The 22,074-nt window shown below is 43.6% G+C and overlaps 1 protein-coding gene across 1 annotated transcript in view; it reads right to left on the reverse strand.

Moving 5' to 3' along the window:
• Positions 1-22,074, reverse strand: part of LOC141098343 (zinc finger CCHC domain-containing protein 8-like) — a 236,587-nt gene that overhangs the window by 7,933 nt on the left and 206,580 nt on the right. The window contains exon 13 of the mRNA XM_073586030.1: positions 9,301-9,385. Coding sequence (XP_073442131.1) covers positions 9,301-9,385 — 85 coding nt within the window. The remainder of the gene's footprint in view (positions 1-9,300; positions 9,386-22,074) is intronic.

Genomic DNA, 22,074 nt, shown 5'->3' on the forward strand with positions numbered 1-22,074 from the left:
GGGTCGTTCTGGCACGACTTTTCATGACGCCTACGTGGCGTCAAAGGTCGTGAAGGGGTTAATGATGACATAAAATTCACTATCACAAAGCAATCACTGACCTCACTGTCTGTGGATGGATACCTGGCCTTGGTATTTCCCTTGTCATATCTGTAAACTCGTAAAGAGCTGGATATTGACTTAAAGGGCCACTTAATATGGTGGTAATGGTGGTTTCCGAAAGGAGCCACCCCTTGGCTGGGTCCTTCCCTGGAGGAAGATCTGGCTAGTCTCGTGTTTGAGACTCTTACATGAGGCTCCATGGACTTTATTTGCATATTCGTATTTCCCAGGGAGCAATGCACCTAGGATTTCACTGATTGAGCGCCTTTGCCGGCTGCCACAGTGTTTCCTTTGACTGGTCTCCCTGAGGTCAGTGATTGTTTTGTGATGTTGGTCTACTAGGCATTGCCCCCACCTAGCCAGAATCCTACTCCACACTGATGAGGGGCAACACCCCGAAACAGCTGTCTGTGGATGGATACCTGGCCTTGATATTTTCCTTGTCATATCTGTAAACTCGCAAAGAGCTGGATATTGACTTCAAGGGCCACTTAATATGGTGGTAATTGTGGTTTCCGAAAGCAGCCACCCCTTGGCTGGGTCCTTCCCTGGAGGAAGATCTGGCTAGTCCCGTGTTTGAGACTCTTAAATGAGGCTCCACAGACTTTATTTGCATAAAATTCACTATGGTATACTCAGAGACGGAGATTCATGTTGTGAGTTTTTTCCCCTTCACTACTGAGGCCCGAGGAACTCCCTCTTCTGGTAAAGAAAGGTAGTGAGCCTGATTATCAAACACCTGAGCCTGATGATGATGACTGGCTGAGTGGAGTTGCTGACTGGATAAAAGGCTGCCGACGCCTTTCTGCCCTTCGGGTGATTTCTCTGTGGGATCCTTGGAGACCAGTCTGAATTCCTGCTCTTCTAAAGCTAAGTTTTCTGCTCGGCTTTTTGCATTTGTGCTTTGACTTTGTTTTGCTTTGTTTTTCTGGATTTCTGCCATTCCCTGCTGGGGTGAGCTGAATTCCTTTAGCTCTGTCTTCTGAAAATACCTGAGTGCTGATTTAGTCTTTGAAGCCTAGCTGCTTCAGGGTCTTTTTCCATATCAGCTTGTTGGCTTATGTCTTTGATAGGGTTTTGGCAGATTGCAGACAGCAACCTTCCCTTCCTGTTCTGTTTAGTTAGCTTGGGCCCCATCGTTTGCCCAGCCTATCTTTCTATCTGTGTGAGTGTTTTTTCATCTTGCTTCACCGTCATTATATGTTGGGGGCTGCCTTTTACTTTGGGGTCTGCTCTGGGGCAGTTTAGATTTCCTTTTCTGTCTTTAGGCTATTTCGCTCTCCGGCTGTGATCGAGGGGTCTAGGGCACCATAGGAACCCCCCACGGCTACTGCTAGTTGTGTTGATAGGTTCAGGGGTCTGCAATCTGATAGTTGCCAACTTCTCTGGTTTTCTGGACGTAGCTTCTATTTTTGTGTCTGCCTCCTACGGTGACTCAATCATAACAGAATCACCCGCCATACCGCAGATCCTAGGGTACTCAATAGCAGGAAAGAATTGTGAAAAAAAAAAAAAAAAAGGTGTGTATATTTTTTCCTCTATATCTCTGTGGCCGTAGGGGGAATTTTTTTTTCTCTCAATGGAGATAAAGCAATTGTCTGATCGTGTGGAGCAGCTCGCTGCGGAAGTGCGGGGAATTTCCGCCTACCTTGCTCATTCACATGCTGCTGAACCAAAGATTCCTACACCTGATGTATTTTTTGGGGAACGGTCTAAATTTTTGAATTTCAAAAATAATTGTAAATTATTTTTTGCCTTGAAGCCTAACTCTTCAGGGAGCTCCGCGCAGCAGGTTAAAATTGTCATCTCTTTGCTGCGTGGCGATCCCCAGGATTGGGCGTTTTCTTTGAAACCAGATGATCCTATTCTGACTAATGTGAACGCATTTTTTCAGGCCTTGGGGTTGTTGTATGACGAACCTAATGCCATTGATCAGGCTGAAAAGACCCTGCTGGCATTGAACCAGGGTCAAGATTCTGCAGAATTGTACTATCAAAAATTCCGAAAGTGGGCAGTACTTACTACCTGGAATGATAATGCCTTGGCTGCTCTCTTTCGGAAGAGGTTGTCAGAAGCCGTAAAAGATACTATGGTGGGATTTCCTGGTCCCTCTGGTGTTGACGATTCTATGTCATTAGCCATTCAGGTTGATCGGCGTTTGCGCGAACGCAAAGCTGCACGAGAGGTGTTGCCACCTGTTGAACAAATGTCTGAACCTATGCAATGTGATAGAGTTTTGTCCAGAGAGCAGCGTCAGGAGTTCAGAAGGCGTAATAAGTTGTGTTTTTTCTGTGGAGATGCCTCGCATATTATTTCTGTCTGTCCTAAACGAGAGAAACGCTTTGCACACACGTTTTCTGTTGGTGGTGTTCAACCTAAGTTTCTTCTGGCTATTACGCTGATCTGCTCCCTGTCCACATTTTCCGCCAAGGCTTTTGTGGATTCGGGAGCAGCCCTAAACCTAGTGGACTTGGATTTTGCTAAACGTTGTGGATTTCCGATGACACCTCTGCAGACGCCTATCCCTTTGAGGGGGATTGATGCTACTCCTTTGGCTAAAAATAAACCTCAGTTTTGGACCCAGGTGGTAATGCGGGTCACCCCAGACCATCAAGAAAATTGCAGATTTTTGGTGTTGCATAATCTGCATGATACTATTGTTCTGGGGTTTCCTTGGTTACAAATTCATAATCCAGTTTTGGATTGGAAATCTGTGTCTGTGGTGAGTTGGGGTTGTTGGTGTGCCTTTAGTGAGGCTCCGGTGTTTTCCACCTCTCCTCAGTCGCATGATGTTCCTGATTATTTGGCGGATTTTTATGATGTATTTAGTGAGAATGAGTCTGTGTCTCTGCCTCCTCATAGGAGTTATGACTGTGCAATTGAACTGAGCCCGGGGTGTAAATTTCCCATGGGTTGGCTCTTCAATTTATCTGTACCCGAGCACGAGGCTATGCGATCCTATATTAAGGAGGCGTTGGAGAAGGGTCATATTAGACCATCCTCGTCACCCTTAGGTGCTGGGTTTTTTTTTGTAGCCAAAAAGGATGGTTCATTAAGGCCTTGTATTGACTATCGATCCCTCAACAAAATTACTGTTAAATATCAGTATCCATTACCCCTGATTTCTGATCTATTCTCTAGAGTTAAAGGTGCTTGCTGGTTTACCAAGCTTGACCTCAGGGGGGCGTATAATCTTATTCGCATTAAGCATGGGGATGAACGGAAGATGGCGTTTAATACTCCGGAGGGACATTTTGAGTACCTGGTGATGCCTTTTGGGCTCACTAATGCCCCTTCTGTCTTCCAGTGCTTCATGAACGATATTTTCCGAGATTTTGTCGATAAATTTTTGATTATCTATCTTGATGATATTTTGATCTTCTCCAAGGATTGGAATTCTCATGTGGAACATATTCGGACTGTGTTCTGGATCTTGAGGGAGAATTCCCTGTATGTCAAAGAATCTAAATGCCTTTTTGGAGTACAGAGGATTTCTTTTTTGGGATTTCTTTTTTCTCCGTCAACTATTGAAATGGACCCGGCCAAGGTACAGGCCATTTACGATTGGGTTCAGCCCACTTCTTTGAAGGCCCTCCAGAAGTTTTTGGGTTTTGCTAATTTTTATCGGAAATTTATAGCAAAATTTTCTAGTATTGCCAAGCCATTGACTGATTTGACTAAGAAGGGTGCTGATGTGTTAAATTGGTCTCCGGAGGCTGTTTCTTCCTTTCAGGAGCTGAAGCGAAGATTCACCTCCGCCCCGGTTTTGCGGCAACCTGATGTCTCACTTCCGTTCCAGGTAGAGGTGGATGCTTCTGAGATTGGTGCAGGAGCTGTTTTGTCCCAAAAGGATCCTGTAACATCTAAAATGAATCCCTGTGCTTTCTTTTCCCGAAAGTTCTCTCCATCTGAACGTAACTATGATGTGGGGAATCGGGAACTGTTGGCCATGAAATGGGCATTTGAGGAGTGGAGACATTGGTTGGAGGGAGCTAAGCATCAAGACGTGGTCCTCACTGACCACAAGAATTTGATTTACCTAGAGTCGGCTAAGCGCTTGAACCCTAGACAGGCTAGGTGGGCCTTGTTTTTTACACGTTTTGATTTTGTGGTTTCTTTCCTTCCTGGAACTAAGAATGTCAAGGCAGACGCCCTCTCTAGGAGCTTCTTTGCTGATTCTCCTGTGGTGACCAAGCCTGCTACCATCTTAGGCGAAGGGGTAGTTCTTTCTGCCATCTCGCCCGATTTGAGACGTGCTCTGGAAGAGTTCCAGGAGGACAAACCTGAGCGTTGTCCCAGTGGAAAGCTGTATGTTCCTGACCAGTGGAAGAAGAGAGTGATGTCTGAAGTTCATTGCTCTGCTTTGGCTGGTCATCCAGGTATTTTTGGTACTAGAGATCTGGTGAGTCGGTCTTTTTGGTGGCCCTCCTTGTCTCGTGATGTCAGGAATTTTGTGCAGTCCTGTGGGACGTGCTCCCGGTCTAAATCGTGTTCTCGCTCTAGTGGGTTGTTGATGCCTTTGCCTGTCCCCAAGAGGCCATGGACCCATATTTCAATGGATTTCATCTCTGATATGCCTTTCTCTCAAAGGATGACTGTTATTTGGGTGATTTGTGATAGGTTCTCTAAGATGGTTCATCTTATACCACTCCCTAAGTTGCCGTCTTCCTCTGAGTTGGTGCCCCTGTTTTTGCAACAGGTGGTTCGCTTGCACGGGATTCCTGAGAACATTGTATCTGACAGAGGAGTTCAGTTTGTGTCTAGATTTTGGAGAACTTTCTGTTCCAAGCTGGGAATTCAGTTGTCCTTCTCCTCTGCTTTTCACCCTCAGACCAATGGGCAGACAGAGAGAACAAACTAGACCTTGGAGTCGTATTTGAGATGTTTTATTTCCGCTGATCAGGATGATTGGGTTTCATTTTTGCCCTTGGCCGAATTTGCTTTCAATAATAGAGCTAGTTCTGCCACTTTGATGTCACCTTTTTTTTGTAACTTTGGGCTTTATCCTCGATTTTCTTCAGGGCAGGTGGAGCCCTCTGCCTGCCCAGGTGTTGACACTGTGGTGGAGAGAATGCACCAGATCTGGGACCAGGTGGTGGATAAGTTATCTCTCTCCCAGGAAAAGGCCCAGCGGTTTTCCAACCGACATAGGACCATTGGTCCCCAGTTTAAGGTTGGTGATATGGTGTGGTTATCATCAAAAAATATTGCTATGAAGGTGGCTTCTCCTAAGTTTAAGCCTAGATTTATTGGACCTTACAAGATTTTGGAGATTATTAATCCAGTCTCTTTTTGTTTGGCTCTTCCTGTCACATTTAAAATCCATAATGTGTTCCATAAATCTTTGTTGAAAAGGTTTGTTGAACCTGTTGTTCCGGGGGTGGCACCTCCAGACCCTGTATTGGTTGAAGGTAACATGGAATATGAGGTAGAGAAAGTACTGGATTCCCATCTGGCTAGACGGAGACTCCAGTATTTGGTTAAGTGGAAGGGTTATGGTCAGGAGGATAATTCCTGGGTCTCTGCCTCTGATATTCATGCCAAAAGATTGGGGCGTGCCTTTCATCGGGCTCACCCTGATCGCCCTGGTGGCGTGGTTGAGGGTTCGGTGACCCCTCCTCAAGGGGGAGGTACTGTTGTGAGTTCATTTTCCCCTTCACTACTGAGGCCCGAGGAACTCCCTCTTCTGGTAAAGAAAGGTAGTGAGCCTGATTATCAAACACCTGAGCCTGATTATGATGACTGGCTGAGTGGAGTTGCTGACTGGATATAAGGCTGCCGACGCCCTTCTGCCCTGCGGGTGATTTCTCTGTGGGATCCTTGGAGACCAGTCTGAATTCCTGCTCTTCTAAAGCTAAGTTTTCTGCTCGGCTTTTTGTATTTGTGCTTTGACTTTGTTTTGCTTTGTTTTTCTGGATTTCTGCCATTCCCTGCTGGGGTAAGCTGAATTCCTTTAGCTCTGTCTTCTGAAAATACCTGAGTGCTGATTTAGTTTTTGAAGCCTAGCTGCTTCAGGGTCTTTTTCCATATCAGCTGGTTGGCTTATGTCTTTGATAGGGTTTTGGCAGATTGCAGACAGCAACCTTCCTTTCCTGTTCTGTTTAGTTAGCTTGGGCCCCATCGTTTGCTCAGCCTATCTTTCTATCTGTGTGAGTGTTTTTTCATCTTGCTTCACCGTCATTATATGTTGGGGGCTGCCTTTTACTTTGGGGTCTGCTCTGGGGCAGTTTAGATTTCCTTTTCTGTCTTTAGGCTATTTAGCTCTCCGGCTGTGATCGAGGGGTCTAGGGCACCGTAGGAACCCCCCACGGCTACTGCTAGTTGTGTTGATAGGTTCAGGGGTCTGCAATCTGATAGTTGCCAACTTCTCTGGTTTTCTGGACGTAGCTTCTATTTTTGTGTCTGCCTCCTACAGTGACTCAATCATAACAGATTCAGTTTTTAGATATTTTGATTAAGAGGAAGGAGGATAGAGAGAGATTTATGTGATGTCCACGGATAAAAATAACCTACTTTGTTATGATAGTCATCATCCAAGAAAAATGGTTGAATCCCTTCCATTTAGTCAATTACTCCGTGTTAGGAGGATTGTGAGTGAGTCTGGTGTCATGGACGAATCTTTGGACAATATGATCATTAAATTTAGTTTCAACAGTTTTATTGAAATGAAAGCATCATTTAACATGAGATACATTCATATTGAAGTACAAGGATCTCCTCGCAGGGGGAAATACATAGAAAAAAAAAGGCACTTAAGGTCATACGGTATCCTTGACTACAAAATCTTCATCAAGAGAATGTCAAGAGTGTGCAAAGCAGTAATCAAAGCAAAAGGTGGTTACTTTGAAGAACCTAGAATATAAGACATATTTTCAGTTGTTTCACACGTTTTTGTTAATTATATAATTCCACATGTGTTAATTCATAGTTTTGATGCCTTCAGAGTGAATCTACAATTTTCATGGTCATGAAAATAAAGAAAACTCTTTGAATGAGAAGGTGTGTCCAAACTTTTGGACTGACTGTATATACTCATATAAAAAGTGCTCATTAGAATTAATCTGTGAAATCAAGATTATATATAAAAAGGGTATTTTATACATATAGTGTAAAAAATAAAACAAATTTAAGTATAAAAACCAAAATACAATCTACAATTTTCATAGTCATGAAAATAAAGAAAACTCTTTGAATGAGAAGGTGTGTCAAAACTTTTGGTCTGTACTGTATGTGGGCATATTTTAGTTACCTCTCCAGAGATAACTCATATAAATTAGACTGTTTTTACATCTGGATCGATCTTATTTGCCACTGTGGTTTATTATATCTATTATATGTACCGTATTTTCCGGTGTATAAGACGACCAGGCGTATAAGAGGACCCCCCAACTTTTCCAGTTAAAATAGTAAATCTTCTTAAAAGTAAATAGTAAATCTTCTTAAAAGTTGGGGGATCTTCTTATACAATTGTGTCATCTTATATGCCGGGTACGGAGCAATCTTCATATGACGGGGGAGTGGTCCCGATGAAGAAGGGAGGGTGTAAGTGGAGTTATCATCCCCTTTTAATGAGGTAAAAGGGGATGATAACACCACCTACACCCTCCCTTCTTCATCGGGACCACTCCCCCGCCATATGCACTCGGCGTATAAGACGACATCTGGCGTATAAGACGACCCCCCGACTTTTAAGCAGATTTTCAGGGGTTAAAAAGTCGTCTTATACGCCGGAAAATACAGTATATCTTTTTAGTCCGTTGTTATATATATATATAAAAGTAGTTATTAATGGTCATTTTATATAAGTTCAGGCACATAAGTTTGTTATTGCCATTTACCATATTTTGTAATAAAGGTAATTTTATTATTATAATATCTCTTGTAATGGTCTTTATTATTTTTATTGACTTTAATATTTTATGTCTTCCTTTTTGACTGTAAATTCGGGTCAGATTGTTTTGTTATCTCTTCAATCTCGAATGGTCTACCATTCTTCCATCTAGCTACCATATATCACTTTTATGTTTTCTTTATTGAGATATATATATATAATATACACACTCACACATATATATATATATATATATATATACACACACACACACACACCGTATATACTCGTGTATAAGCCGAGTTTTTCAGCCCCTTTCTTTGGGCTGAAAAAGACCCTTTCGGCTTATACACGAGTCATACACCTGAAAGCCAGCGAGGGAGGGGGAGCAGGAGACATGATACTCATCCTCCCGGCTGTATATCCGGCTCTGCTACATCATCTCAGTCCCGGCTGTCTGCATTTCCCTTCCTGTCTTCTTCCCATAGGGGTGGAGCCGCATATTCATAACTTTAATGAGCGGTACCATGTGACCGCACAGGAAGAACACAGGAAGGGAGATGCAGACAGCAGGGACTGAGATGTAGCAGAGCAGGATATGCAGACACTGGGAGGGTGAGTAGAACTGAGGGAGGGTGAGCCAGCCATGCCATATTCACCTCTCAGTCTCCCGGGTCCTGCAGAGAGCCGGCAACGCTGAGAAACAGCGGGCAGCTGATGAGAGGTGAGTATGTCATTTTTTTTGTTTTTAATAGCAGAAGAACCAGCAGCATTATATGGAGCATATATATATTAACATGGACCATGTTATGGGCGACCAATAACCTTTGTGCAGCATTATATGGGGCATATATATTAACATGGAGCATGTTATGGGCCACCAATAACCTTTGTGCAGCATTATTATATGGGGCATATATATTAACATGGAGCATGTTGTGGGCCACCAATAACCTTTGTGCAGCATTATTATATGGAGCATCTTATGGGGCCACCAGTTTACTTTTATTAGTATCTATTTTTATTTTTGAAATTTGCCAGTAGCAGCTGCATTTCCCACCCTAGGCTTATACTTGAGTCAATAAGTTTTCCCAGTTTTCTGTGACAAAATTAGGGGGGTCGGCTTATACACAAGTATATATGGTATATATATAAAACATTTTTTAAATTTTTTTATATTTTTATTCTGTATAAATTGTGATAAGGTGGTGTTGCCATTTCAGGTTGTTTTGGTATTTTTATAAAAGTGAATATAGAAATGCAGCAATTTCACATATACAGTTTTTCTTTTTTAGGTTTACAATTATGACAAACTGAAATCCCTGAAGTTCTCTTTCCTGTGAATGATTAAACAGGTGTCCCCATACCTGATGCGATATCCACATCCTCTGATGACTGCCCTTGGCCATTTCCAGACATCTTTTGTCTTTTTTGGGCTGCACTATATTGTGGCTGTGAAAAAAAGATATTTTAATACAGCTATTGTGATAACAATTGTAGTCTGAAGTGCACAAATAGTCACATCTTGATATACGAAATCCCGAGAACATGATCAGGTTTTTTATGGCCCCTGATCACGCATGTGATCGCCGTCATTCAATGAATAACAGTGACCACGGAAAAATAATATGTGATCTGGTAAATAAAGTAGATCCTCTCTCCTCTGATATGATCCAACATGTCAGAGGAGACAGAAATAGGGTTCCCGATCCCCCCCCAACATGTCAGAAGAGACAGAAATAGAGTCCCCGATCTCCCCGGGTATCTTAGTACCAAATCCGTGATCCCCCCGGCCCCCCTCCTTCTTCTGATGTAAGTAAATGGCGGTACATGCTCAGTGCGCCCGCAGAGATCTGCCTCCTTGCAACTGGCAACCGCTGGGATTTTTCTGATTGGTTGCTGGCTTTTGATTACTGTGATGGGGTCTATCACAGTAATCAAAAGCTGGCAATATTTGTAAATATGGCTGCACTTAGGCTGTGCCTCTATTTTCTCTTCTAGTAGTTGTTCTGGGAGAGAAGATAAACTACATCAATGTGCTGCCCTGTCAGAAGAAAAATTCACAAAGATCTAATTTTTACCTCCGTGTCTACCCTCTAAACCTCATTGATCACCGCCCCCACTTCTGTCATCCCCTTGTTTGGTTATGTACATTTTGTTTCCTCCAGTTTTTTACCCACTAGTGTTAGATTAGCTTTAGGGCTAGTATTGTTAGATTAGAGTTTAGTTTTTTGTTAGGTAGGCATATAAAATAACAATGGTCTGCAGAACATTTATCGTAGAGCAAGCCAACAGTCTGTTTTACTCTGGCAGTGAAACAGAATCTGCCTCTGAAGCAGAGCCGTTTTCAGTCAGTAATGACGACTCTTCCTCCACGGGATCCCACAGCCCGATGGTAGCGGAGTCGGTTGTCACTGCTGAAGCATCAGAGGCAGGACCGAGTATCTCAGTCCCCCCACCACTGTGGTATCACAACAGTTACTTTTCCCCACAAATTACCCCTTTTTTTTAGCAGCCCCTGGAATAAAAGTTCATGTAGCCAATTTTACCCCCTTTGATTTTTGCCAAATGTTCATTACCCTTGAAGTCCTACAACTGATTGCCCACCAATACAATTTTTATGCTGTCAATATATTTCACAAAAAACACATCCTTTCATTCTCGTTCCGGGAACCCCAAGAATGTCCCCGAAATAAAAAAAATAAAAAAGTGTAAGCATTACCCTGAACATATATTTGGTAAAAAAAACAAACAACAAAACAACACAATCCACTCATAATGGGCAACTAAATCTTTCCACAGCACCCCTGTATTTGCAGCTGTCATGTCCCAAGGCCATTATGAAGCCCTACCGAGATTCCTACATTTTAGTGACAATGTCCAAACCCTCCCAAGAACTGACCCCAACTACGATCGGCTCAAATTGAGACCTCTAACTTCCCTCTTATAAGATTTCTTAATTCCTATACCCCGGAGGAAGATGTGGCAGTCGACGAGTCCTTGAGGAGTCACAGGGTCAGTCTTGTTGTTCCGCCAAATCATCCTTTCCAAGAGAGCAAAATATGGCATTAAGCTCTACAAAATGTGCAAGAGCACAACAGGCTACACATCCGCCTTTATAATTTATGAAGGTAGGAACCACCAAATTAGCCCTCCAAACTGACCCCAAACAATTGGCATCCCAGGTAAAGTTGTCTGGGAGCTAATGACACCCTTACTCCATCAAGGGTATCACGTGTACACAGATAACTACTACACAAGTATTCCCCTATACAAATCCCTCCACGCTGCAAATACAGGGGCCTGTGGGACAGTACAGTAAAACAGAGTGGGATTTCCATCACAGTTGGTGTACAGATGTTTGGAGAAGGGAGCATCATACTAGCAAGTGACCAACTTCTTGCCGTGAAGTGGAATGACGAGAAGTACGTCTACACGTTGACCACGCTACATGCGGACACCACTGTGACGGTCAGAGACAGGGGCACCACCAGAGACAAAAAAACAGTCTGCATCACAGACTATAATAAATACATAGGAAGCGTTGACTTGTCGGACCAGGTGCTTTAACCGTATCTGTTAATGCGGAAGACCAGGGAATGGTACAAAAAAGTAGCAATCTAACCAGTTCAGATTGCTACCTATAATAGTTTAGTGCTCTATAAAAGGTCACAAGGAGCACCGCCATTTATTCAGTGCCACAAGAACATTGTCGATTGTCTCCTATTTGATTCAATGCAAGCACAGGAGGCAGTCTTTGAGTCAGAAGATGTCCAGAGACTATCGGAGCGACATTTTATTCGTCCTGTCCCTCCCACCAAAAAGCGTCCCCAAAAAAAGATGCCGGGTTTGTTGGAAGCATCGTAGAAGTAGTGAGTCCCGATCCCAACCAGGCCTTTGTGTCACCCCGTTTTGAAATCTACCACACAACTTCCCATTATTAGACATGAATAAGACCAAATTTTGTGGTAATGGTTTTTTTTTAGAGTGCCCCAGTAGGTAGAAAGAAATTTTTATTGGACAGGTAACAAAATATTTTTATCAATGAAACGCATTTTACCCAATTTCACAATTAATTTGAGGACTTGATCACATACCAAACTATTATTCAGACAAATTCTCGTCCACATGCCCACATCTCTATACTCCAGAATTTGGCCCCAGAAAATGGTCTTTGTAGGGCTCATAGGGTCCCTACAAGACCACTTCCTCCGGGCACTCCACCTAGACCCTTTCTGGCGAAACTTCTTAATTGCAAGGAGAGGGATGCTATATTGCTTATGGCGCGGCAAAGAAGTCCCATCAAATTTAACAACGCCACAATTTCAATATTCTCTGACTTTTCTATGGAACTCCAAAAGCAGAGGGCACAATTCACGGAGATCAAGAAGCAGCTTCGAGGAAAGAATGTTCTTTACTCCATGATCTACCCAGCTCGTCTCCAAATTGTCCATGAAGGTTCTTCTGTATTTTTTACGGATCCGGCGGAGGTATCTGAATGGCTACGGTCCCATCCGGGATCTCGTGAAAAGGACATGATATGAGTGTGGGCATTTGGAATTCTTCTACTGCTTACTAGATCGGAGCTCTTTTCACTAGCGTCCAAATCAACAATACCGGACACTGTTTTCAGTGAGGGTATCCCCTTGTCTACCTCACGATAAAGCACAAGACTTTGCATCTCTATTTTTGGACTCTTTTTTTGTTTTTTCTTTTGTATTAGGTCTGTTTGTTATTAATTATGTAGATACAACTGCTAAGAATCGTTACAAGATGCCTATAAATTCAGCCGATGGTAACATTTATACGATATCTAGATGAGGGGACATGGGTTCTGACATATGTATGACCTGGAACGTGAGGGGTCTCAGGCCCCCTCGTAAAAGAGTCAAGGTATTTTCCCAAGTTAAAACGATACCATCCTCATATTGTAGCCCTAGTGGAGACACACTTAACCAGAGATTCTGCTAGGTATGTACTAAAGCCATGGGTACAATGGTTTGTTCATTCATTTCATACTAGCTACTCAAGGGGCTTTTCACTACTGATTCATAGAGATGTCAGGTAGGAGGTCAGAGAGGCTCGTAGAGATCCTGAAGGTCGTTTTATATTTGTACATGCACGGAAACTCTAGAGAATATGTGATACTGTGTATTTATAATCCTCTCCCAGCTAATGTGTCAATTCTTCAGATGGCGTTGAGTTTTGCTCCAACTACCCATATGCACATGTTATATGTATGGGGGACTTCAACCTGGTTATGGATAATGACCTGGACAGAATTAGATTGGATGGTGGGGTTTCTGAGGGAGCCCCCTCTTTGTCTTCACCTCAATTGGCGCTGATCATGGAGGGAAGTGGTTGGCTTGATCTGTGGAGGATGCGTCACCGCAAAACACAGTTCATTTGTCACTCGTCTACCAAACGCACACTATCTCGTATACATTACATATTTGTCTCCAGTAATTTAGCTGTGTGGGTGGGCGACATAAAACATAGCAATAAAGGGATCTCAGATCACAGTCTGATTATTCTTAGACTGAGTTCGGGTCAGTTGAACTACACTATATTCTGGAAGCTAAATCCATTCTGGCTAAAGCTAAAAGGATCTAATGATAGAACTGTGGATTAACTAAATAGTTTTGTCTCATTACATCCTGAACCCCGAGATATTAATCTGTTTTGGGACGCCCTTAAGGCGTACTTGAGAGGATTCTTGTCATCTCCAATCTCGTATATTAACCCCTTTCTGACATTAGACGTACTATCCCATCCATGTGCCCTGGGACTTAATTTTCAAGGACGGGATAGTACGTCTAATGCGATCAGCGGCGCCCACGTGGTGAGCACCGCTGATCGCGGCCGGGTGTCAGCTGATTATCACAGCTGACACTCGGCACAATGTTTCAGGGGCGGTCACGGACCGCCCCCGACACGTTAACCCCTTGTACACCGCGATCAAACACGATCGCGGTGTACCGGGGGTTAAAGGGAAGCATCGGCAGGGAGGGGGCTCCCTCCGTGCTTCCCTGAGCCCCCCACGGCAGCGCAATGTGCAGCGCTGCTGCGGGGGTCTCGTTCCCTACAGGCCCCCGGATCCAAGATGGCGACGGGGGCCTTCGGGGGCCTGTAGGGAGCTGACTTCCTCACTGCCTGCAAAGCGCAGGCATGAGGAGGTCTGCAGAACTGCCTGACAGATTGCTGATCTGTCACAGTGATCTGTGATGTGACAGATCAGCGATCTGTCACAGGACAGTGATGTCCCACCTGGGACTATGTAATAAAGTAAAAAAATAAAAAAAAAAAGTGTAAAAATTATTTTAAAAAAAATCGCTAAATAAATTAGTAAAAACAAAAAAAAAAATTCCCCAATAAATTCATTTTTTGAAAATAATAAAAAAAACAATAAAAGTACACATATTTGGCATCGCCGCGTCCGTAGCGACCCGCCCTATAAAACTGTCCCATTAGTTAACCCCTTTAGCGAACCCCATAAAAAATAAAAATAAAAAACGAAGCAAAAAATAATGATTTATTATCATACCACCGAACAAAAAGTGCAATAACGCGCGATCAAAAAGACGCATATAAATATCCATGGTACTGCTGAAAACGTCATCTTGTCCCGCAAAAAACAAGCCGCCATACAGCGTCATCCGCAAAAAAATAAAAAAGTTATAGCTCGCAGAATAAAGCGATGCAAAAATAATTATTTTTTATATAAAATTGTTTTCATTGCAAAAAACCGACAAAAGATAAAAAAATGACCTAAATGAGGTATCGCTGTAACCGTACTGACCCGAAGAATAAAACCGCTTTATCAATTTTACCGCACGTGGAACGGTGTAAACGCACCCCCCCAAAAGAAATTCATGAAACGCTGGTTTTTGTTCATTCTGTGTCCCAAAAATCGGAATAAAAAGCGATCAAAAAATGTCACATGCCCGAAAATGGTATCAATAAAAACATCAACTTGTCCCGCAAAGAATAAGACCTCACATGACTCGATGGGTCAAAATACGGAAAAATTATAGCTCTCAATATGTGGTGATGCAAAAACTATTTTTACAATAAAAAGCGTCTTTTAGCGTGCGACAGCCGCCAAACATAAAAACCGCCATAAATAGTAAATCAAACCCCCCCCCTTATCACCCCCTTAGTTAGGGAAAAATAATAAAATAAAAAAAATGCATTTATTTCCATTTTCCCATTAGGGTTAGGGCTAGGGTTAGGGCTCAGATTAGGGTTAGGGGTGTGTTGGGGTTAGGGTTGGAGTTATAATTGGGGGGTTTACACTGTTTGAGCACATCAGGTGCTCTCCAAATGCAACATGGCGTCTGATCTCAATTCCAGCCAATTCTGCTTTGAAAAAGTCAAATGGTGCTCCTTCCCTTCCAAGCTCTGCCATGAGCCCAAACAGTGTTTTACCCCCACATATAGGGTATCAGCATACTCAGGACAAATTGCAAAACAACTTTTGAGGTCCAAGTTCTCCTGTTTCTCTTAGGAAAATAAAAAATTGAGGGCAAAAATATCATTTTTGTGGAAAAAAATGTTTTTTTTATTTTCACGCCCAGGCGTTATAAACTTCTGTGAAGCACTTGGGGGTTCAAAGTGCTCACCACACATCTAGATAAGTTCCTTAGGGGGTCTAGTTTCCAAAATGGTGTCATTTGTGGGAGGTTTCCACTGTTTAGGTACATTAGGGGCTCTCCAAACGCAACATGACACCCGCAGACCATTCCATCAAAGTCTGCATTCCAAAACGTCACTACTTCCCTTCCGAGCCCCGACGTGTGCCCATACAGTAGTTTTCTCCCACATATGGGGTGTCAGCGTACTCAGGACAAATTGGACAACAACTTTTGAGGTCCAATTTCTCCTGTTACCCTTGGGAAAATAAAAAAAATGGGGACTAAACGATGATGTTTGTTGAAAAAATACGATATTTTTATTTTCACGCCCGGTCGTTATAAACTTCTGTGAAGCACTGGGGGGTTCAAAGTGCTCACCACACATCTAGATAAGTTCCTGAGGGTGTCTAGTTTCCAAAATGGGGTCACTTGTGGGGGGCTTCCACTGTTTAGGTACATCAGGGGCTCTCCAAAAGCAACATGACACCCGCAGACCATTCCATCAAAGTCTGCATTCCAAAACGTCACTACTTCCCTTCCGAGCCCCGACGTGTGCCCATACAGTAGTTTTCTCCCACATGAGGTATCAGCGTACTCAGGACAAATTGGACAACAACTTTTGGGGTCCAATTTCTCCTTGTACCCTTGGGAAAATGAAAAAATTGGTGACTAAAAGATCATGTTTGCGGAAAAAATACGATTTTTTTATTTTCACGCCCGGGCGTTATAAACTTCTGTGAAGCACTGGGGGGTTCAAAGTGCTCACCACACATCTAGATAAGTTCCTTGGGGGGTCTAGTTTCCAAAATGGTGTCATTTGTGGGGGGTTTCTACTGTTTTGTTACATCAGGGGCTTTCCAAACGCGACTTGGTGTCCGATCTCAATTCCAGCCAAAAACGTCAAAAACGTCAAATGGCGCTGCTTCCCTTCCGAGCTCTGCCACATGTGGGGTATCAGCGCACTCAGGACAAATTGCACAATATCTTTTAGGGTCCTGTTACCCTTGGAAAAATAAGAATTGAGGGTGAAAAGATCATTTTTGTGGAAAAAATATGATTTTTTAATTGTACGGCTGTATGTTATAAACTTCTGTGAAGCCCTTGGGAGTTCAAAGTTCTCACCACACATCTAGATAAGTTCCATGGGGGGGTCTAGTTTCCAAAATGGTGTCATTTGTGGGGGTTTCCACTGTTTTGGTACATCAGGGGTTTTCCAATCGCGACATGGCGTCGTATCTGAATTCCAGCCAATTTTGCATTGAAAAAGTCAAACGGCGCTCCTTCCCTGCTGAGGTCTGCCATGCGCCGAAACAGTGGTTCCCCCCCACATATCAGGTATCAGCGTACTCAGGACAAATTGCACAATAACTTTTGCAGTCCAATTTCTCCTGTTACCCTTGGTAAAATAAAAAAAATTGAACCTGAATTATTTTTTTAGTGAAAAAAAGTTAAATGTTCATTTTTTTTTTTAAATAATCAAAAAATTCCTGTGATGCACCTAAAGGGTTAATAAACTTCTTGAATGTGGTTTTGAGCACCTTAAGGGGTGCAGTTTTTAGAATGGTGTCACTTTTGGGTATTTTTTATCATATAGACCCCTGAAAGTGGCTTCAAATGTGATGTGGTCCATAAAAATAAAATGGTGTTACAAAAATGAGAAATCGCTGGTCAATTTTTAACCCTTATAACTTCCTAACAAAAAAAAATTTGGGTTCTAAAATTGTGCTGATGTAAAGTTAACATGTGGGAAATGTTACTTATCAAGTTTTTTGTGTGCCGTATCTCTGTGATTTAAGGGCATAGAAATTCAAAGTTGGAAAATTGCGAAATTTTCAAAATTTTCGCCAAATTTCCGTTTTTTTCACAAATAAACGCAAGTTATTTGAATGAAATTTTACCACTAACATGAAGTACAATATGTCACGAGAAAACAATGTCAGAATCACCGGGATCCATGGAAGCGTTTCAGAGTTATTACCTCATAAAGGGACAGTGGTCAGAATTGTAAAAATTGGCCTGGTCATTAACGTGCAAAACACCCTTGGGGCTTAAGGGGTTAAAAGGGTGACTTCCGGGGAGGATGATGAAATGGAACGACAGCTGAAGGAGTCAGAAGCAGCTTATATATCTAGTCAGACTACCGAAAGTAGAATTGCATGGTTGACTTCCCATAGGTTATATTCCCAATATATGGATACCAAAGCGAAATGTAAATTATTTTTTACCCGTCAGTCCTATTTTGAATTGGAAAGTCAGGCAGGTAAATATTTGGCCTTCTTGGTGTGCCAGCACAACAGTTCTAACACTATACTTCAAATTCGGAAACCAGATAATTTAAAAGCAACCCTGCTTTTTTAACTACTATAGCACATTATATACTTCCAGGAGTGGTTTTGATGTTCCAGAATGTCTGGAATATTTGTCAGACATAAAATTCCCCACATTGGACTCTACTCAGCGAGCCCTTTTGGATGCTGATTTTACCATAGAAGAAATTGAAGGTGCCAATATTAGGCGTCAGGTTCCTGCAGCTGCACAGTGGGAATCCAGAGCCTTGCACCCGGCGGTCTCCCAATCCCCGCCGGCCGCTCAGGAGCCTGCACAGCAATCTCGGCGTCCCAGACGCTCTGCTCAGACCATCTCTGTGGGACTGGTTGTTGCTGCCACCTCTGGGTCAGCAATAGCAGCCCAGGCTGTCCTGCAGCAGGCCACTCCAGAGGCTAAGTCCTCTCGTCGCGCTACTGGGCACGATCACGAGATGATCTCTCATTGGGGATCGGGAGTCACGTGCTCAGGTCCTTCTCCTGATCTGATTGGTCCATCTCAGAGATCTGGAAGGTCCCGGAAGCGCACGGCTATAAAAGGCCCGCATGGCCGCTCAGCCATGCGCTAGTATAGACTCTACTTGCTATATGTGTGAATGGTGATGGATGTATGACTCTGGTGACTGACTCATTATGATTCCCCTCCCTCTGATATTACGCATGTGGATAGGGAACTAAAGAAAGATTCAGCATCAGTCAGTGGCAAACCATAGGCCACAGTGCACACCGCATCTCTACACTAGTGTCCGATGGTGTCACGTCTCACACGGCACTATCACATAGCGGCCGTGTCTGCCGCCGCGCTGCACTCAGCAGCACCTTAGGGCGTCTGCGGTAGCAACGCCGCACGCACGGTAGGTCTAGACGGACTCTGTCCCTCTGCCTAGGGCTCAGCTCCTGTGACCTTATAAAGTGCGGGCACTCCTCTGAGGCCTGTCAGTCCAACAGGCTCAGTATTTAAGTTTATGCTTTTGCGTCTCTGTGAAGCTAACAGAGCACGCCCTCCGCACACCGGGTGACGTTCAACCCGTGTGCGATATCTGCCATTACCTAGCAGCAGTGTTAACACCTTCTGCACGGTGGACCCCGGGCGGCGAACGCACTTTACGTTATTTTATATTTGGTGCGTTCCACTGCTCCTAACAGCCATGATAGATATGGCCTCTGGGAAGGCTCCTGGACCGGATGGATTCCCAATTGAACTATATACAGTGCTGTGCAAATTAATTGGGACAAAGTCAGTGACTAGTAACCAACTTACGATTTTACTTAAAAAAAAAATGCTACGCCGATGATATGGTGATATTTATGGAGGGCATGGAGGAGACTTTACCATATGTGATCGATACCATTGATAAATTCAGTAAATATTCGGGCTTATATATTAACTGTGAAAAGTCTGCCTTGCTGCCCCTTTCTCATAATCCAGGAGCCCACCTTAATACTTTATCTTCATTGCCTATAGTGTCACATCTTAAATATCTAGGAATTAATATTCCAAAAAATAGTGAACTTGACTTGCAACTTAATATCCTTCCACTATTGGATCTAGTTAAACTTAAATTTGCATCTTGGGGTAAACTCCCGCTATCTGTCGCTGGTCGTATACACCTCATTAAGATGATTCTACTCCCTAAGCTTAGCTATTCCCTCCAACACAGTGCGGTGCTGATCCCTAAACCCGTTTTGCAGGTTTGAATTCTTTAACTACGTCTTTTATATGGGGGAAAACCAGACCTAAGCTTAAATTATCTACTTTACAAAGACCCAAACAGATGGGCGGGGCGGCTCTGCCGGATTTCTATTTATATTATCTTGCCGGACAGGTTAAAGCCCTGAGTAAATGGATGCCTGATAGTCTACTGCCTAATTCCGAGAGTCACCTGGCCCACGCTGCAAGAATTGCCTGCCCGTTGGTTGTTTGGACATAAATAAACCTGACATCCCCGTTTATTGCCTTTACTCCGATTGGCAAGGTCAGTTTGGAGACAGATTAAAAAGGTGGTCCACTTTGGGGATATTGTAACCGAAATGCCATTATGGAATAATGCTTATTTCCTGATGCTTCTGAACCACCCATCCACTGACTTCTGGATTGCGCACGGTGTTTCCTCGATTAGAGACTTATATGTAAATGGTGTCCTAGTGTCCTTTGAACAAATTCAATCTAAAAACAATATCCCGAGGTCCCAATTTTTTTGTTACCTTCAGCTTAGATCAGCTATTCAGTCACATTTACGATCTGTGGGCGGGATCCAGACTCTCATCTTTTCCTTTAATAGGAATCCTTAAGTCGCAGGGGTCCGGGGTCTCATTTCTGCTCTATACACTTATATGCCATCTGTAGGAACCGGCTCTGCCAGTGGCGTAACTACCGGGGTAGCAGCCGAAGCAGTTGCTTTGGGGCCCAGCCCATATAGGGGCCCGGGTACCCGGCTCCGATCGGCGCTACCCGGTAGTGCAATTAACAGTGCGGGCTGGGCAGTGTGGCAGAGCAGAGCATCGCCGTTGTTGCTGCTTCGCGGCCTAGCGTGCAGCAGAGTGATGAGGTCATCATGCTGCGACCTCCTCACACTGCTGCTGGCGACACAGAGCAGGGCAGAAGAGGTGGGGACAAGGCGGCCGGCAGGAAGAATGGTGAGCAGCAGCGCTCCAATGAGGAGCCGGACTCAGAGCTTAGCTGCTGAAGATTGGAGAACTGTCATTTGCTGTGCATAAGGTATGGGGCATGAATCCATGGTGCTAGTCCACAAGGGCAGTCGCACAGCATTGTGTGTATGAAAGTGTGTGTGTATGAGTGTGTTTGTGTGACTGTGTATATGAGTGTGTGAGTGTAAGTGAGTGTGTGTATGAGTATGTGTAAGTGAGTGTGTGTGTGTGTATGAGTATGTGTAAGTGAGTGTGTGTATGAGTGTGTGTCTGTGTATGAGTATGTGTAAGTGAGTGTGTGTGTGTATGAGTATGTGTGAGTGTGTGTATGAGTATGTGTAAGTGAGTGTGGGTATGAGTATGTGTAAGTGAGTGTGTGTGTATGAGTATGTGTAAGTGAGTGTGTGTATGAGTATGTGTAAGTGAGTGTGTGTGTGAGTATGTGTAAGTGTGTGTGTATGAGTATGTGTGAGTGTATGAGTATGTGTAAGTGAGTGTGTGTATGTGTGTGTGTTCTGACGGGCAGTGTGGAGGGAGGACATTATAGCGACTAGGGGCAGTATGTGGGGGACATTATGGAGACAAACATTATGGAGAGGGACGGTGTAGGCGGGATATTATGGGATGGAGAGGTATGTTTTGGAGAGGGGTGGTGTATGGGGTATATTATAGGGAGAGTCAGTGAAGGGGATATTATGGAGAGGGGTGGTGTAGGCAGGATATTGTGGAGAGGGACATTTATCATGGGGAGGGGCGGCATGTGTGGGGGTATATTATGGTGGGGGCGGTGTAGAGGGTATATTATGTAGAAGGGTGGTGTGGGAGGGATATTATGGAGAGAGACAGTCTAGGGGGATTTTTTGTGCAGGAAGCACATTGAAGGGCAATTATTTAGTCAGGGGCACAACATGGTAGATATTTATACTTTCTTGACAGTATAATGATTTTACAACGGCGCAAAATACTCCTGGCCACGATGAGAGGCACGCGCGTTGTTTATAAAAGCTCGGCGTCCATGCCGCCGCCGCACGCGGCTCTCATCGTGGCCAGGAGTGTTTTGCACTGTTGTAAAATCATAAGCGCACAGCAAAAGGGCTAAGCCTCCTGATGTACCCTAATATAATAGTGTAGGGCAAAACGCGTTGAGGCAACATTGCTGAGGTGTGACAGAGCTTAATATCACGGCTTAACATCTCAGGCACATTGTGGACATATTAATCCCATTATGAGTACGGGGATGAGGCAAAATTGCCGGGATGTGGTAGAGCCTTAAGTTTATGGCTCAGTATACTGGCAGACTATATTAATGTTACTCCCATGTGAATAAGGGGATAGCATGTGCATATGAGAGGTGACATCTACAGCCTTAGTGAGTGAGATAAATCATTCAGTCACTGGCTGGCATCTGTTTCAATTGGGCAAAGGAGCCTTTGTATAGTCAACGGATGACAGTGTATTAGGGAGATTCCGTTATTCTATTGGGGACAATGTGCAATAGCATTAGCACTTTAGTCTACAGATATTGGAGTGTAAA

This window comes from Dendrobates tinctorius, unplaced genomic scaffold, assembly GCF_039654945.1.
Source record: "Dendrobates tinctorius isolate UK_male_01 unplaced genomic scaffold, ASM3965494v1 ptg000090l, whole genome shotgun sequence".
NCBI lineage: Eukaryota > Metazoa > Chordata > Amphibia > Anura > Dendrobatidae > Dendrobates > Dendrobates tinctorius.